Source organism: Lasioglossum baleicum, chromosome 14 (assembly GCF_051020765.1).
Source record: "Lasioglossum baleicum chromosome 14, iyLasBale1, whole genome shotgun sequence".
NCBI classification, from domain to species: Eukaryota; Metazoa; Arthropoda; class Insecta; order Hymenoptera; family Halictidae; genus Lasioglossum; species Lasioglossum baleicum.
Genome location: NC_134942.1, coordinates 2,857,811 through 2,877,014, shown reverse-complemented (window position 1 = coordinate 2,877,014; position 19,204 = coordinate 2,857,811). Strand labels below are relative to the sequence as shown.

Below are 19,204 nucleotides of genomic sequence, written 5' to 3'. Positions count from 1 at the left end.
CCATGCCCTACTTCAACCACTGCCCCATTTAATTCCACACTTCAAGTTGAATATAAGTGAGGACCTCGGGCTAATCTCCACCGGAAATCAAAGTGTCCGCTCCTCAAAAACCCTAAAATCGGAGTATCCGTTCTGCAAAGGAAACCGCCACCAGGCTGAATCGCGCGCTAACATCGGTCCGCTTGAGCCTAGCGACGAGAGACGCGATTGTGCATCCATAAAAGACGCTAACTGCATTCGGATTTCGGTGAAAGCAAGGTGAGAGAAAGAGGGCCGAGGGTGCGGACAAGGAGAAACGGAACAGGAAGAGAAACTCGAGGAAGTAGAAAAGTTCTAGAGACCCGGCGGCGAGCACAGAGAATGAGAGAGAGAGAGAGGGTTTCCGTGGATCAGAGTGGGGGAAAAAGAAAAGCTTCACGCTATTTTAATCCGAGAGTGGGTGTCCCGGCAGAAGCGGATTTAATCAACGGCCATTATGCGCCCTCTCGCTGGAATGATACAGTTTTGTTCGAGTTTCTCCGGGACTTTTCGCGCCGTCGGCTCTGAAAGAAGAGCTATCTGTGCTCCAGGTTACCAATTACCACCTGGGTAACTTATTCTCCGGACACCCGGAGAGCCCGGGCTCCTTTTTTCTCGCCTCCATCTTTCTATCGCGTCTTAATTAACGACACCGCCCGAAGAGAATCGTCGTCCATCTATCAGAAAACGATGATTTCACTTTCAACCATCTCGCTGCGAAACTTGTCCCCAACGGTTTCTTCGCTGTCCTCCCTCCGCTATTATTGAATTGTGACTGAATCTGTTTAGCCGACTCTATACCCCCCCCCCCACACTCCTTTTAAACTTCTCACCGGATGGATTTTGCTAGGGATCCAGAGAAAACAAGTTCAGACACTCGAGAACGAGACTGAAGCCCGCTGACTAGAACCGAGATCCCTTTCAACGTTTCCGAGGTGTCCGTAGAACGCGCGGAATTTATGTTATTGGATTTTATTCACCGCCAAGAAAATCGAAACGCGAACTTTTTCGGAACGCAGGAATATCGCGGGAGCTCTCTCGCGAGCGGTTTCGAGCACCTAAGAACGCCGAGTGTTGACTATTTTGGTGGTGAGGACTTCCGGGAGCTCGGTGTACTGTCTGTAACTTGTTTGGAATTGCCAGGTTTAGGTTACTTGGCTTGTACGGCCAAGATAATCCACGTAATTGATATTCTCTGACTAAAGATGACAGACTATTCTTTATGCAGAATAGAAATGCCCATAGACACAGAGGACAATCCTAAATTTCTTTATTATACACTCCTCAAAAGAATCAAGAGATCACTTGTGCGAACCCGAAAAATTCTAATCATTTCAATCAGCTGACAATATTACTATGATATTTATGTTTTACGTTTCGACTACTATTTCTGGTTATAAATACATAAAATTTGCCACAATCACAATATTATAAAATACCATGCTATTTACATTTGGATTCGAATGCAAAGATCCATTAATTTATTCAGCAACTCACCCACTGATCCGAATAAATAATCTAAAATCCGTATGACACTTCGCTGATTTTTCCCGATGTAACGATGCTCGTTGCAACAAATCCGGCAACAATCGAGCCAGGCAACGGCAGCCGCAACAACAATTATTTTCCCGCAGAAATTAGCCAGCAGCAATTGGCATGTTCTGCAAAGCTCTCAGATTGACCAGCGCGCGGGGAAGTATTCACCGCATTCGATCGATAGAGACTAATTGTAGGATTATCCCTTAACCTGACGGTAACGCCCGATTGGCCGGGAATAGGAATCGCGTGATGTTTACTTAATTAGGGACAGCAGAACAATTGCATTGCAAATAGACCACTGTCGTGCATCCATATTTCACGGGCTTACAACGCGGACAGGCCTCGGACGAGAACATATTTTCCTTTATTTTTTCACGAATTTCGTGCTTCGCCCAGCACTTTCGCGAGGATAACAATTTCAGTGACGTACGGGTTATCCGAAAGTTGGACGTCGCGCGTGGACGTTTCACGTTGGCGGTCGTTGGACATTCGTGTCAATAAATGTCTCGCTACGTCTCCCATCGTTTATAATTTAATCTTGCAATTACCGACAAATAAGTCGAAGGCTGCAAAATTGTGAAAAATAGCGAAGACTGCGGAGACAATCAATTTGTGCAATTAATCTTAAATAATACACTCTGTTCGTCCGTTTATATTCAAATGGAGAGGAAGACAGATTTTGCTTCACATATAGAAAAATATATTGTTACGCTGCGGATGTTTATGCAAATATTGAGGATCATCCTCAATAATAGATTAACAGGAATGAACTGATTGTATTCAACATTGCATCGAATGTTGAATAAAAATGAAAGCACCACGGAATTATTAACGCTGGTAGCAAATAGTTTATTGAATGTCGACAGCTTGATTTCGGTTCGGCGCGGCGCTTCGAGCGTGAAAATTCGAAAAGTTGACTAAGAGCGCGGCACGCCTCTGAAGTTGCCGGCGATCAAAACATTTTAGCTTGCCGATCGAGTTTTTCGGACAAGCGGGCGAGATTGTTCATGAATAAAGTGGGTGCTCCGCGAGCGTCGAAGCAGCGAAAAAACCATTTCAACCTGGCGTTATAATCGAGCATTTTCGCGGCACTATGCCGGACAGGGGAAAAAAGTGGCGGTGATCTCGAATTTTTTTTTTGAGCCCGATGAAAGCAGCATGATAGTGTCATCAATATCCAGATGAGAATTCGCGATGGCAGGGTACGTGATCACGGAAATGGGTCAGTCGACAGCTGTACTGCGAATCTGTGCGCAAAGTAAACGTTTTGTAAGTCGATTACAAGAAACTGAAGTCGGATGAAAACGTATCTCTTCGTTCAATAACTTTCACTAACGAGAACGTGTATGTCAAAATTTTTAGCCGTTGTTTTTTTTTAAATAATAAACACCCCAAGGAATTTTGTTGAATGATTTCTCATGGTTGGATCTCTACTGAACCCTTTTGTCGCATCTCGGAAACCTAACGTTAATAACACCTTCACAGTTGTGCTTTCCAATAAATTTTCCATCGATTCGTCCAGCTAAGGACCAGCCTAATTAACCGTCTAATTGCTCTAGTATGATCGAAAACAGCTCCTCGTTCACTTGTCCGACCACATATCACCCTTAATCTACTTGCTCGCCGAAGAGCAGACTTAATTTACTTGTCCGGCCAAGAACAGCCTCGATCTATTCGTCCAACCAAGAACAGCCTTAATCTACTTGTCTCGCCAAGTGTTGGCTTAATCTACTCGTCCGATCAAGGGTAGACTTAATCCACTGTCCGATCATACGCGGTCTATCATCAACATGTCTGACCATAACGGTTCTTAATCCACTTGACCCGAAATACAGCGTTCAAACGGTAATTTGATTAATCTTTATTTTAGTTCAATGCACAATGGAATCGGCCTCGTGAAAATTAAAACGATATTTGCAATGATTAAATTCCATCTAATTTAAAAGTGATCTTTCATTGCAAAACAGTATATAATTATGAAATGATATTCGCGTTAATAGAGTTCTCTCCGAAATTGGTACACGAACAATAAAGTTTTATTATCAATAGGTTAATTAGAAATAATCAAATATTCTTAAATTATTTACTAGAGAACACCTATTCGGAGTAGAAATTTATTGTTATATAATCTGCATTTGTTGCAATCGATGCAGAAAATTGTACCAGCGTTTTTTTTTGTAAAAATAAACACTAGAAAAAAACCGAAGAGGAGGAAGTTGTAGTATATTTTACTAGCAATATGATAGCGTGTCTCAATTATTTCTATTTTTAATATTGTTCTAGAAAGCTGGCATTAAGACGAGTTCAACCAAATAAAAGAAATTATTTAACATGTTGTATTTGTTGTACAGCGCGATCACTGTCGGTGCGGGACACAGCTGTTGGACAGTGATGAATAGACTGCGGATCTTTATGCAAAATAAAAAATGTTCGCATTGATTGCAGGACACAGGAGCCATATAAAAATTCCATTCTTCTTTTAACTATCTTATTAAGGTGAAACTAATACACTGGTGGCCTTAAATCTTTATAATACCTCCACTGTTTTCAATTGTACGTGCCCATTTTTGACATAAATGCATAAAATCCGCAGTCTAGTGATGAACGCGCGATTACAGTACCGAGAGCAGAGTTTCTTATTTGGCCCTGGTTCTTTGTGCAGTTGATTCTCGTGCGCAATAAGGCGCGTCGAAATAAGTCGAACGAAAGAGAGCACGGTCGGGTTTTCTTGCCGGTGAAGGAAAGAAAGGTTTCTAGAATAGAGAATACATCCGCGGAAGTCGTCCTAATTGAAGGGGTTAAGGAAGCCTGATCCCCCGCGGACAAAGAGAAGAGATACAGCGAGCGGATCTGTTTCAGGGTTCGATTTTTTCCTCGCGGCCAAAAGAACCGTGGAACAGAACCGTGCAACCGGCATTCACATTTTCCCGGTAACAATGAGAAATGGTGGAGCCCGACCGAGCCATCTTTCGCGATCAGACTGAACCGTAGAAATATATAGAACCACTCCTCCTTCTTCTTCTTCTTCTTCTTCTTCTTCTCCCTCCCCTTGGAAGAAACAGCGTCGGCGGATGCAATTACAGAGGGAACGGACGCGAAATTAATGTCAATCGATTCTCACGGAAGCCGTAGATTTCACGGACAGTCGGCCCGCAGGAGAAAGAGGTAAGTCCGTTCTCAAAAATTAACGACAACAAGTCCATTCGCGTCGGGTTTTTCTTAAGACTCCTCTTCCCACTCGGAGAAAAATTGGAACGAACGACTACGACCGTCCAATGAACCCACAAACTTTTTGCCCCGGCTGCTCCACTGCTCGCGAGGATGGTTCTCTTCATTTCCATTTCCTCGGCCTCAAGACAACAAGAGTTTTCTCTTCTTGAACCCGCGCTGCGGCTAATTCTATCATTGTTTTAATCTCGCGACAACGAGTTCGCTGCCACGGGTGGTTTGTCCAATTTTCTGACCACATCGTTCATTTCGTTGTACACAGTAATAAAATGTGCAATTGGTTCGTAGGGATATTAAACTTTTTTTTCTATGAGACTATTTTAGCTATTAACAATTTTTGTAATTTTACCTGAGAACAAGCTTCCTCATGGTTTTAGTACTTATTGTTTCCATTGCATCAAATAAGTTATGATTAAAATGTTTGCATTGATTGCAAGACACAGGAGTGAAATAGAAATTTCTTTCCTCTTTTAATTATCTGATTAAGCCGAAACTAATATGCTGATGTCTTTAAATCTTTTTAATATGTCCACTGCTTTAAATTGTGCATATCCATTTTTGTCATAAATGAATAAAATCCGCAGTCTAGTTATGATTATTACGTTAGGAAATAATGCCATTTCTCAAGTTTCGAACAATAAAAATAATTCGTGAGTGTCTCCTTAATGTTATTGATGGTGGTGGTTTAATTACCATCCTTGGATTGTTATTGCAGTGAATAAATCAGTTTTTATAATGGTACTCGCTGCTCAGTAGTAAACCGCAATAAAGGTCTCGCATACGTCATATTTTTGACACATATAAAATTCTGCAATAATTACGTGCGTTTGCATAGCATTCGCGTGACACCAGCTCAGAGAAATATGTCGAGATGTTAGATAGCCACTCGGTAGGCCTTTTATAGTCGGAGCGGCTGTCGCTTGTTTTATTAATCACAGTGTACCGCATTACTATGGAAAAAAATCAAACGGGGGAGAAACTGTTGATACAGCGTTGAAGAAATTGATTGTCATGCAAAAGCTTTTTGCTGAAGCGATACTAAAGACTTTCCGTTAAAGAAACTGTTCAAGATCAAGATAAGTAAGATACGTACATATAAGAGCAATATTTATAACACAATTTTATGTATAAATAAAATTAAGTCCATCCATTATTTAATACAGGGATTTATTACCAATTATTTGGCACAGGGAGCAGAAAGAAGTTCAAGGGAAAAACAAACCATTGAAGGCACGATTCCATTAGTCTGACCTCTGGCATGACTATTCTACCTGTCTGACTAATGATATCTCGACTCCACGTACGTGATCATTAACAAGGCTATTTTCCTCGTGGTTTCTTAACAGTTGTACAAGTTAATGTCCCTTCCATTTGTCTGCTCGTGCACCGAGCAGTTCTCCTTGCTCGCCCGTTGACAATGCTGCTGTTCTACTTTTGTGACCGTTGAACGATTCCCATTGTTGTCTGCCAAATGAAAGGAGCATTTCACAGATTGGATTACTAGAATGCACTACAACTTGGCTGATCAATAGCGGTCCCATCTGCTTACCAATTTACATGACTGAATAATGGTGGACCAATACTGAACCGATTCAACTTGCCCGATCACTGCAGATTCGTTCTACTTGTCTGACCAACAATGAGCCCCACATTCTATGACATACTGTTAGTCTAATGAGACATACTATTAGTCTAATAAGAAACTAAATTTACTATTCATTTTATTAAAAGCTGATCTAAATTTCCAACCAATTGTTCAAAACTTATGACAAAAATCAGTAGCTGCAATCTGACACAGTTTAAAAATTGAAATAAATATTACTCTCGACTTACTAAAATTATTGAAGGGAGGGAAACGTTCTTAAAGTGGTTCCTGCATCTTATAACCAGACTGTAGAAGTTTATGCATTTATAGAATGTGCCGATTTTTAGTATTACCACGCTTATATTAGCTTGCCGAGTTGTTGTATGCGTCAAATCTTGTAATTGAATTTTAAACCACTTCCCGATGAGCTAGAGACTTGAAACTTTAAACATAGCTCAGAACTGGATGACAATGCAATATTAAAAAACAAATTCTAAAAAACTGTGCGTCTAGGAGAAAAAAGAAATTTTTATATTAACCGTCACACCTCGCCGCGCGACGCTCGATCGCGTTTAGCGATCCCCACTCCGCGCGCCAGCCCTCCCTACTCCACTACGTGTTCCCACTCCACTGGAAAAGAAATTTCTCCCGGTTTTTATAAAATGAGCTATGAAATGTTAGAATCTAGAGAATGAAATTAACTAATATCTGACGAATTGGGAGCTTCTTTATACCTACCGAACAAAAAATCAGTTCTACCAAAAACAAGATGGCGGTCCAATGTGCTCTAGGTGATAAAAAGCAAAGTCTCTCGCACGTTTGGCTAACAGTGGCGCAATTGGCATGTCTGATGAACACAGTCCCAATCTACTCGGCCCACGAATAACGACACAATCTACTGGTGCAATCTAGTCGGTGCTAATAGTGTTCCGACCAGTGGTCCATCATTCTACCTGTCCGACCACAAACAGCAGTACTCCAGCGTCTGACCCACATCGCAAAAAGAAAAGCGAGAGGTCGGAATTAGGCCGGGTGAGGTTAGCAGCGAGGCGAAAGGGTGTGCGCGGAGAGTCGCGAGGTACGCGGGGCGGCGCAGTTCTGCGGGCGGAAGAGAGCGAGAAAGGCGTGCTGTATGGCGGTAATTATGGTGGTTGATGAGAGTTTCACGCTAGGCCGAACCGCAGCAGCTCGGCATCGAGCCACTGCTAGATCGAGGCTAGCCCCTGGGTCTATTTAGTTCTGTCTGCGTTCCACCGATAAACCGTGAACGATACAGGCTTCCGGCTGCAGCCGGCAGCGCCGCGAACGTCGGGAGAGAAAGAGAAAGGGAGAGAGTACCGCTCGTTACGACGGAAGGGGAATTTTTTCGGCGGTGGTCGGGACAGAAACGAAGGCAAAAAAAATACCGGGCCACGTCGATCGAACACGCCGACGTGTCTGGTCTGTTGCGGGCGCGGGCGTGAAGCCGTAAAACCAACGGACGCAACGATTTATCTTTCTCCCCCTCCTTTTTGTTTTCGTTTTTCGCTTTTGTTTTTATTTTTGTTTCGTTTCGGCCCCGTTTTGTTGCTCCTCTTTTTCCTCTCTTTCCGCCGCCCTCCCGCCCGATACACACCCCCGCCCCGAAATCTGTTTCTCGTTCGCAGATCCCATTGTACCGTTAAGAGGCTTTATTCGGTCGACAGAATTCAAACATTTGCTTTCGCGTCCAGCTTCTCTCTCCGTTTCTCTCTCTCCGTTTCTCCCTCTCGCACACTCTTGCTGACCGAACCGCGACGGAAAAAGTATTCGACGGCGGCCAGCTTCCGGAACTTCTTGTAACCGCGCTGCCCGGAAATACAAAGTGTATCGGGTGTATCGAGGAAAACGTTACTTCCAGTTCTCTCTCTCTCTCTCTCTCTCTCTCTCTCTCTCTCTCTCTCTCTCTCTCTCTCTCTCTCTATTTCTCTCGCTCTCTATCAACGAATCTGCGGGCGACGCGGACGCGGAATGTTTGTCCACGTGCCCGCGAACGTTTGCCCCTGGAAAATACGCGGATTTTCGGCTGTTTGAACTCACCGACTCGCAAATGTAATAATAATAGTACTAATAACGTCTTCGTCGCATGTCAAATGCCTCGATTCACCGCTCCAACAAGAAAATTCCCCGGCGAGATTCGACGGACATAATGAAGTTGATAAATCGAATAGAGCTCGAAAAGTAGAAACGGAACGATGCCTGGTGACGAGCGTGAAAGAGCGGTGATTTTTAATCAAATTTCCGAGGCGGTGTTCGGCAACTAACCAACATCGAGCCGTGAAAAAATCCGTGTTTAACTTTTTCCGATTTATCGCGCGAAATCCCGCGGACGTCGGGAATTGTCAACGCGATGCTGTTCCTTGTTAGCCGCTGAAATCAAATATTGCGCGACCGACTCCCGCCGGCGCGGCGCTCCGCCAATGATGTCGAAGCAAACGACAACTCAATCATGCCGTTTTATGACGCGTTTTGCCGAATTTAGAACGGTGAATTAATTTCAATTCGCAGATTAGACGCGCGCGAATCGATGCTCGGGGATTTCGTGTAATTCGGGCGTAATTGCGTTTTCGCATGGCGAGCCGTTTCCGCGTTAAAGGTATTCCAGCGATTCCAACAGTGCGCACAGAACATGTTCAGAACTGGCGCGAAGCTTACCGACTCTGGGAAATAAAAGACATTCCATTGATAACGAATAGACTGAGGATTTTAATGCATTTATCACAACAATGAGTTGGTGCAATCTAAACTGGTAGATGCATCGAAAGAGTTCAGGAACGTCGATTGTTTTCAATTTATTAAGGTCATTCAAGAGGAACATAGATTTTAGTGCGTTATCTGCTTGCAATTGATGCAGACAATTTTTATTTTGCATAGTGATCCGCAGTTTAATTAGGAAATCGTAATACTGCATGTATGACGATGTAAAAGCCAAATAATTTAATAAAAATTTGAATAAAATCAAATATCAAAAGCATAATTAAATAAAGCGTGAAACAAGCTTTAAAATGACATGTAACTCATTAAATTAAGGTAAATATTTATGGGTACAAAATTGCAATTAAAACAAAGGAACATAAATCCTGCATTGCTTTCTTTACAACTCAATATTTAAAATTTTTAAGTTTGTAACATATCTCGCTAATAGAGAACCGATTTACTTGCCTGACTACTTCTTTGACTACCAGTGAACAATTCACACGTCTTATAAATGGCCAATTAACATATTTAACCACGGAGAGAACACTTTACACTCCCTTGAATAATAGTAGTTTTATTTTCACGACTGAGTGATAGTACTGTACCAATTAAAGAGTATTTCTTGTTCACCACTAAAATAATAGGTAATGTTTTAAGAGTTCCGATATTACAAAAAGTAACAGAAAAAAATCTCTGCACCTTGCAAATTCAAAGACTGGCCCTCAACTGAATAAAACAAATAATCCTCCGTTTCCAAAATTTTGACAAGGCCAGTATCCTTCACGAAGAATTCTGTAATACCAATTTTTAAAAGACATACGACGTCAAATGATTTTTTCATATTTCAGAGGACGTCAGATTTTTAATTTTCCGTGACTGGCGTGTTCGGGGAGCGACCGACGTTCACTCTAGAGACTTTCGAAGGGTGCTCCTCCGCCGCAACATCGCCGGAAACGTATTATTATCTGTTCCCGATAACCGAACGTCATTGGGAGTCGAACGCGCGGAATCCGGCACGGTGGTGCTCGCATTTTTCCAGCGAGTGGTACGAATCATCTAATATCCAGCGACGACGTGGCCGGTGACGTCGCCGGAACGCGCGGAAAGGGACACATTTCCGGCGGAGGTGATTTCGGTTCGATCACCGGCGCGGCGCTTCCGGCGTCGTCGAACGTCTCATTCCGCGGCGACGTCGACCCGGTTTTCGTGTTATTTTCCGAAAAAATCCCAACGTTTCGACCCGGTTGGCTCCGCAGAAATCTCTAATTTGTCTCCGGTCGATGGTTCTCCTTTTGTTCGCACGGGAATCGTCGAGCTGCTCGCCGGGGACGAATGTAAATACCGGGAACGAGAGCGTTGCTCGGCTGGGAATGCTCTGACAGTGCGGTTTCCGTTTTCCCGACCAGCCTTGTAACCCCTTTTTCCCACCCCCGTAGACCGGTGCGGTGCGGTGGTGGGTGTTCCGGTTCTCTTTTTATTTCGTGGGCATCGTTGATTCAGAAAGGATTACGAGAAGAGGCAGAAATAATTACAGGGTTGCGCTTTTGCCTTCTTTCCGAAAAATTTACGCATCCCTCCATTCCTCGCCTTCTTTTTCATCCCTTGCTCCTTTATCGTTCGCTCGCCCGTGTTTGCTCCTTTCCTACACGAATTCCCCGGGGGCAGATCGTCTGTATTGTCCGCGACTGACCGCGCCGCTTTACGGTCCGCGTTTCCGCGCGAGATTATTTATTCGGACCCGTTCGTTTTTCACTTGCAAATCGCGCGGTGGCTGCGGCCGTGTGACCACGTTCCTTCCACCTTTTTTTCCCCCCGGTTGTAGAATCGTACGAATCGCTGCGGCAATCGCTGACCGCTTTGGTAGACTGTAACAGGGAAAAGAACGGCGGATTCCGTTGACCAGGAGAAATTAAATTGTCACCGGAGCCGAGAGATTTCGTATCACTGATAACTTTCAAACTATACCGCCACTACATCGTTTCCTGTACGACGCAGTGGTGCTTCGTTACCGTCACTGTTAATTCACGGATTCCGCTTGATCTTGTTTCATCGCCGAGAAATGGTTAATCTATTTGTTTGATAATTCACAGGGCTATTCTACTTGTCGGATAATCGGTGAGATATTCTACTTAGCAGATCACTAATCACGCGCGTGTCTAGCCACGGCGCAACCCTCAAATCACGCGTGGCTTTGACAGGATTATTCTACTAGCCAGACTAATGAGTGAACTGTACTACTTGGCCGATCAATGCCGGAGTGGACCACCTGCCAGATTAATTGCTGGTCTATTCTACTTGACTGACGAATGTCAGAGCTTTTGTACTTGTTCGGTCGACGACGACACTGTTCCACTACTCCATGACTGTTGGCAAGGTATGTACCCTAAATGTCTGTCCACGGTGAGGATATTCTACTTGTTTTACTTACTTACACTTAATCATTTGTTAAATATTTGCAAAAAAGCTCGCATTCGTTGCAGAGTACTGGAGTTTCACTTACGTTCAATAAAGTGGAACATTTTCACCGTTTTAAATTTAATTTTTGATATAAGTGCATGAAATCCGCATTAATCGCGAGCCTATTTCACTGGTCCGACCAGTGGCATGGTTGTACTACTTGTCTGACAAGGTTCTTCCATTTCTTTGGCCATTGATGTGATTATTTTACTTGCGTGGCTACTAACCTAAGGGTCATTCCATGCCAAATCGATCACTATTTGCAGACACCACCGTCGATTTTGTTCTAAATGAAATATGTTGTAGTCCATCTGAAATTAGGGGGGGTTTAAGTCATCATTTTGCCGGTTTCGAATTTTTTTGGAAATGGCAGGCCTTCAAAGTATTCAATTTTTGCCCATTTCGGCGAAAACGGGCCTCGCTTACGAATTTTTATCTCGGGAATTGTGTGTCCGATTGAGCTACATTTTTTTTTGTTTTATTCGGGAAGGACTTTGGAGGACTTCGGAAACTTTGAAGGCCTGCCATTTCTAAAAAAACTCGAAACCGGCAAAATGATCACTTAAACAACCCCTAATTTCAGATAGACTACAACATATTTCATTTAGAACAAAATCGACGGTGGTGTCTGCAAAAAGTGATCGATTTGGCATGGAATGTCCCCTAACACTTTAACCTGTCTGATTATAAGAAGACGTTTTCCCTGTTTAACTATGGGTCAGATATTCCCCCCGTCTAGGATTGCCATCCGTCCGGGTAGTTGATTTTACAGACATGTAAAAAAAAGTGTCATCCTATTTTGATTAAATGTCGTTCAGGCTAGGTTCGCGATTTTATAGATGGCAACCCTATTCCCGTCCGACTGTAGACATATTTCCCTCGTGTTTCCATTGCGAAGATCGTTTTACAGGTCTGAATATAAAACCACGATTTCGTCTCTTTGAGTGTCTTCTCGCGTACATTCGCTCGCGAAACCGACTCCGAAATGTCCACGGCGGCACCTGTTCGACCATTGGGAACATATATCGAGAAGCCCGTTAACCGGGCAGCAGCGGCGGGCGTTCAGCAGAAAAAAATTGACAAGCTGGCCCTTCGGCAGCCGTCGCTCGTTATCCTCGCGGTAGAAGCGAGTCGCTGACGTGCACCGTGGCGTTCGCGAGAGATCGGAGCCCGCGCGGATAAGTTTCGCGAACAGCTTCAAACTAAGTTGGCTGCCGTCCCTGGCCCCGGGAGCACGTTTTTTACGGGTTCTTCAGCGGCGCGATAAGATCAAAGAAATTGCTCGCGAATGTCTTCTTTGTGCGGGCTGGGTACGGGCCGTCCCGGCCGGTTGCACGCACGGTATGACGAACAGTTCGCGAACTGCTGGCCCGCGACTTGTTTACGAACTTCCCGAGTTTTACGTTTTTCGCGTGACTCCGCTCCGGAAACTTGGCCGTGTTCCGCGATCGGGTCCGGGAACTTATGCCGCGCGTCACGGAGGTGAACCGGACGACGAGTCAATCTCGTGCCGTTCCGCCTGTTTAAGAGAGCGTGAGCGAAATCCGAAAACGGGCCGGGCTTTCTTCCCAGGGATCCGTCGGCCGAGATTTATGAGGTGTTTATTCTCGGCGGACGGCTACACTCCGGATAATTCCTCACGACAAAACACGTCGTGAGCGCGGCATGAAATTTTCAACGTAATGGCCCTCGTTTTCGGAGGAATACAGCCCTTGAAAAATGGCCGTGCACCGCGCGAGCACGGCGGCTCCCGACCGCGGATATACTGGACACTCAGACGCGACAGTACCGCTGTGACAGTGCGTCGTTAATCGTTGATCGCGTGCTAAGTGATGCTATCCATCATTTACCGTCAGCGTTCAGATTTCTCTTTATTCTTCGCAGAGAATATTTAATCGAAAGTTACAGATTGGACACACGGCGAGTGTTTTCGTCGGTGTAATTAGGGGTTTCGCGATAGCTTGCGCTCGATACCCAACAGCTTCTCGAGCGTTATGCAGCCCGAATTCGCGTAACAGAGTATCGAGTAACCGTGCAATTGAATTCAGAGAAGACACAAGAACCACAGTTACTTGTTCCGAAGGGCGGTATCGCGAATGGGAAAGCAGAACTTCGATTAACCGATGAAATGCGCCAGTGGAAGACGCAAGAAACTCTGATCGAGTGAGAGTAACCCGATAAGAGAATTTCTCCGAAGGGCGAGGAAAGAGGAAAGAGGGATGAGAATGAGGAGAGGAGGGAAGAAATATCTCCAGCTGACAGTTAACTTTCAAGAAGGAGTGCCTGCTCTCTAAAATGATCAGCCTGCCGTTGGCCAATAGCTGATGGCCTCAGTGCCTCGTCATGATTGCCTCTCGAGGCCCCGAGGCAACTTGCCAAAACCTGGTCGCCTGTGCTGGTCTCCTTTCCAGGCAGAAAATTCTGCTCCGAACGATTCGTATCACTTGTTACGTGGTGGCATGCGGACTACACCACGTGACAGTCGCAACTGCACCTATCTGTGGGGATGCAGCAACCTTTGCAGATCGATTATGCAACGGCGAGACGCGGCCGTCCCTTACATTACACCCTGCATCTGCTCGACGACAGCCTCGACAGATATTGAGCTGCCGCATTCTTCCCGCAAAAAAAGAACGCACGACAACCGATACAGGATGAATTGATCACCTTGTTTAGTCGGAAACGTTATCTCACTCCTCTGCTGAATACGCTGCGTTTTTATTGGCAAGAATAAATGCATTCGCGATCCGTCTAGTTAATTGCAGAGGATCAGACTGAGGGAGCTTTATGCGAAATCAAAATTGTTGTAGGGACTGAATAGGAATTCATTTCCCCGTTAGCGGTTTTATTAATAAGTCTTGTTGATCTTCTAAAATGGTTTCAATCTTTTCACTGTTTGAAATTAAAATGGCCCATCTTCGGTGTAACTGCATAAAATCCGCAGTCTGGGTATGATTGGCAGACTGATTCCTCGATTTTATGCACAAAAACGAATAGATCTAATACAAGTATCAAAGGATATTAGTGGAAATCGAGAACGTTACAATATTTTCGACTTTTTAAGGCAATTAAAGGAGAAAATACATTTTCGTATAACAATTTTATTATTTTGTCATTGAGGTATCCTCTTATCCTGATCATTGACTACTCTATACTACTTGTCCCAGCAATAATATGTCTATTCTACTTGCCTAGCAGACAACAAACCTGTTCCTGTTGTCTCACCATCGACAGTTCTATTACCCTTGACTGACCGTTAACAAACCAATTCTACTTGTCCGACAGCCGGAACACGTACATACCATTGTCGAATCATTAACACAACCATTCTGCCTGTCTTCTCCTTAACAAGCTCGTTCTACTTGTCTTATCCACAGTAGACTCGTTGTACTTGTCTCACCGCAGACAGTCCTATTCGACTTGACAATACAAGTGATCCAACGGATATTTGTAAAATATTCTACTTGCGTGTGTTACTGAATAATACCTACTCGTTTTTCTCGTGTATGAATGAAATCCGGTGCTTTAGATAGACTCCGGAACAAAAAGATAGCACACTTTAAAATTAACGTAACGGTTATTTATTTAACATTACAATCAAGGTTTTGTTTTTACACATTCTTGCAAAACACCTCTATGAACAGAGAGAAATGAAAATGAATTGAATATCGCCAGTCTATACAATTTTATATAAAAAAAAAACGTGGTAAAATAGAATTTTTAAGGAAATATGGTGCGACAAAGTGATAGCACATCTAACTTAAAATTATGTTATACGTATAACAGAAAATCAACGAATTTAATGCTTAATATTTTGTGGCTCCTCCTTTACATTTAAGCCATCATTCTCTTTCGCAAAGATTTATGGAGTTCTTTAATAGTTTTTTGCTCTAATTGCTCCCACTCATCTGGAATACATTTTTTTAATTTGGCAATATTCTAGAATTCCGTTGAAATAAATATTGTCGATGACATTCAGTACATATACATACAGGCATGCCAGAATATGTTGACATATTAAAATACTCACTTTCTTCGGGCCCTATCTATCTTTCTGTCCCGGAATGTATTCGCGCACTCAGTACTCTAATCTTCTCAAAGGTTTGCGCGGAACGTCTCCGGATCGAGCTGCTCCGGAAGATCGATGGATCGGAGAGGGCAAAGGGTCCGAGACAATCGTTGCTACAATCCCGATTAATAGACTGAAATCTTTATTGCGGTTGTCCGCCGGGCCGTGCAGCGGTTTGCAATCGAGGGAATTTGACGTAGGCAGCAATTAGCGTGCGAGCGATCATGGCTCCGTGCGACTCGTCCCTTGCTGCGGGAGGGCCAAGCTATTCCCGCAAATTGAGGGTTTCGATGCCGGTTGTATCTACCAGGTACACGTCCTGTGTGCCGGACGGCATGACGTTAATTACCCTCTGCTTATACGAGCCATCGATTTGCGCCATTACGTATGGCAAACATCATTTTCGACAATCATTGAATTACGCCTTAATGGACGGTGTCGCCGACCTTCCCGAATTAATACTGAGCTTTTTCGTGCAAGAGCGACGCCGATCGGCCATGTAATAGGCAGAATCAAATTGTCTAACAGGCTAAAATCGATCGGACACCTGGCTGTTTAGCCGCTATCATATCTCAAAGCAATGTTCCCGTTCGCCAGTTATTAGGTGTACGAGCTCTACACTGTCCAGTACACATCGAGGAATATTTTCTCTTACTCATTCATGACACCTCGTTCCCCTTGGCGACAAAGATTCTATCTTTTACGGCCGGGTTGCGGGATACGCGTAAACTTTATGAGAATATAACTTAAGTCGTTCCGCTTTAGAACCTCCTATTAAGACACCTATTCTATTTGACGAAAGCGTAAAATCCCTAAAGGAAAAACGTGAAAATCCTTCTCGCCGGGGCTGGAATTTCTGAATCGCGAAAAATCAACGTTCTTTGTATGAAATTTTTCCGAAAAGCGTGCGCCCCGTGCGCCTTGTAACAGATTCGTATTCCCTGCAAACGCGCGAACATTATCGGGTTCTATCTTTGCAGAACGTTTCTTTCGGAAATTGATTTCGCGTCTTGGTTCGTCGCCGCGACGAACATTAGAAGGGAAAAGATTCCGGAAACAGATTGCCCCATCGAACTCACCAGAACTGATTTATAGCGCTCCTCTTTCCGCACCTTAAATCCCTCGACGATCCCTGAAAGGAGCGTTCGCGGTTCTAACACTCGCCGGAAGCTGTACAAACTATTCGAACGTTTCTGGTGTAACTTCACTTTCGCTGGCGGCCGCAGACGCGTTTGTTCGAGAAACAAAGATACCATTTCCAGAATTAATTGCGTCTGGTCGCGCCTCGCAGAGCTTAGAAGTTTTCCCTTTGAATTCCGAGGCGATTGTGCCGGCGGGGGTTCGAAGTCGTATCAATTTTCAAACTGTTTACCCTCGAACTCCCGTGAAATCCAAGACTTGGGAACATTCGGGACCCGGGGCACATTAAAGAACACCGTGCCGAGAACGTCGCGCCGGAACTACCGTTACCATTTTTCGTTCGCTCTAATGTAACCATTAGAACTATTCGACCTGCAATTTTCACTTCTCACACCGATTTCCTGATGTCCCTCACCTGACTTCGCCTCGTTTTCGATTAACGTCTGTAAATCTATTTTATTCCTTTGAATTAGATTACAAATTCATGAAATTACATTGAATTAACTGAGTTATTATTAGACTGCGGATCTTTATGCAAAATAAAAAATGTTTGCATTGATTGCCAGATACAGGAGCCATATAAAAATTTCATTCTTCTTTTAATTATCTTATTAAGGTGAAACTAATACACTGGTGGCCTTAAATCTTGTTAATACCTTCACTGTTTTAAATTGTCAATTGTTAAGCAGTCTAGTAATTACAGTAAATAACTGATTAACTCTTTTCTTAATTTTGACTTAGAGCACTTTCATAATTATGAGCACATTTACTTCAGATATATTTTATGCATTAACAAGAGGATCGTTCGCTTGTCTGACCACGGAGAGGCTTATTCTACTTGCTCGGTTATTTAGCGATCTATTTTACTTGACGCGTTAATAATGTATTCTATTGGTCTCATTAATGAGTCACGTATTCGACTCACGTATTCTACTCACATGGCTGGTCGCTGGCTGACCTATTCTACTAGTCTGACGAGACATTAGCACATTGAACCTGTCGAAAATGTTGATGGTCCGAACCAGGTACGGTTTCTCTGACTGGAAACGTATATGCAACCTAACAATAGCAGTTTATAACTTTTTGTACAAAGTACAAAACAAGGTTAAAGTCTAAAGAATATTTCTCGCCGTACACCGTACCGAAACCTCGAGAAATGTCGTGCCTGCGATCCCGCTTCAAGGATCAAGGGTGACAAGATTAATCGACGTGCTTCCGCGGAAAGCGCCGCGCGCCGTTTCTATAATTCACAGGTGCAATTCACTAGCGGCCTCGGTAAGGAAACGCCGAAATCGAGGGAACGGCCGAATCAATCGCAATTTTCTAATCGAATCGATATGGTATGCACACGGTTGCCGACTAGAAGCCCGAGGAAAGATGTACGATATTTACCGCTCATCCACATGCCGTTGAAGCTCTTCGGGGATAACGAGCCAGCCAGCCATTCTTCAAGTGAGATGCCAAGTGCCGCTGGCGTTTTCGGCCCGGTGGAATCCGGGCCTCCGGTTAAAAGAACCGACGCAGCGACTACCAAGCCGAGCACGACTGCGACGATCAAGCCACCGGCCAGCAAACGCCGCCAGTTCCTCTGCTTGTTCTTCGTCATCAGGTCCTGCAACAAATCCGAGAAGGTCGCATTAGTTCCTCCGTCTAACAGGCTCGTTTGCAACAATACACGCGCGGCCCGAGTTGCTCGAGAGTCAGAAACCGTTGCTCAAGACAGATCCCAGGACCCGGTTTATGACAGGGTCCTTGTTGTTCCGTTGTTATTGAACCCGAGAAGCTTGCCGCGCACTACTTCTCTTTGCCGCCTGTGACCCGGCCAGCCCTAACTGCACCCATCTGGCTCTCGAGACCATCAAACAGACTTAGCCCGCAGACTTGTCTCGTGTTTGATCTGCTATTCATCTGACATGTTTGCAAAGTACATTCGGTAAACTTTCGACTATCTTTATGCAAAATCAAAATTTCTTGTGATGTAGAAATTTACTTTCTTCCATTCTATAACTGACCCATATGAAAATAGAGCTGATAAATCTGCTTTTACATTACTGGTGGTGACTTGTTTGTTCGCAATTGGAATTGCTGTTGTTGCTATTTGAAAATCATGGAATAAATAGCGATCGATACGTTGATATGTTCAGTAGCGTTTTTAAATTATTCTAGTGCTGTTACATAAAATCTCCGCTGGCTACTTCCAACAGTGTGGACAGGGCTTCAAAATCTTTGATTCACGCCGGAATTAAGTAAGATTTTTTCAGTAGTAAATAATATAAAATTGCAATATTGAAGCACATTTTATTTTATGGCACATTGACCATTTCCCTTAACGATTGTAAAACTGCGAAACTGTACGTTTCAAGTAGCCGTCCTTAACGAAAGGGCACTGAAACGGATTTAACATAGCGTTTTCTGTGACTTATCATCATCCGACAGGACCCGCAAGCTTTTGG

The 19,204-nt window shown here is 43.9% G+C and overlaps 1 protein-coding gene across 16 annotated transcripts in view; it reads right to left on the bottom strand.

Annotated features, from left to right (window-relative positions):
- Positions 1-19,204, bottom strand: part of LOC143215783 (venom dipeptidyl peptidase 4) — a 357,851-nt gene that overhangs the window by 278,139 nt on the left and 60,508 nt on the right. For all 16 annotated transcript variants that reach the window (XM_076438232.1, XM_076438220.1, XM_076438224.1 and 13 more), the window contains one exon: positions 18,144-18,363. In XM_076438232.1, the coding sequence (XP_076294347.1) occupies positions 18,144-18,363 (220 nt within the window). The remainder of the gene's footprint in view (positions 1-18,143; positions 18,364-19,204) is intronic.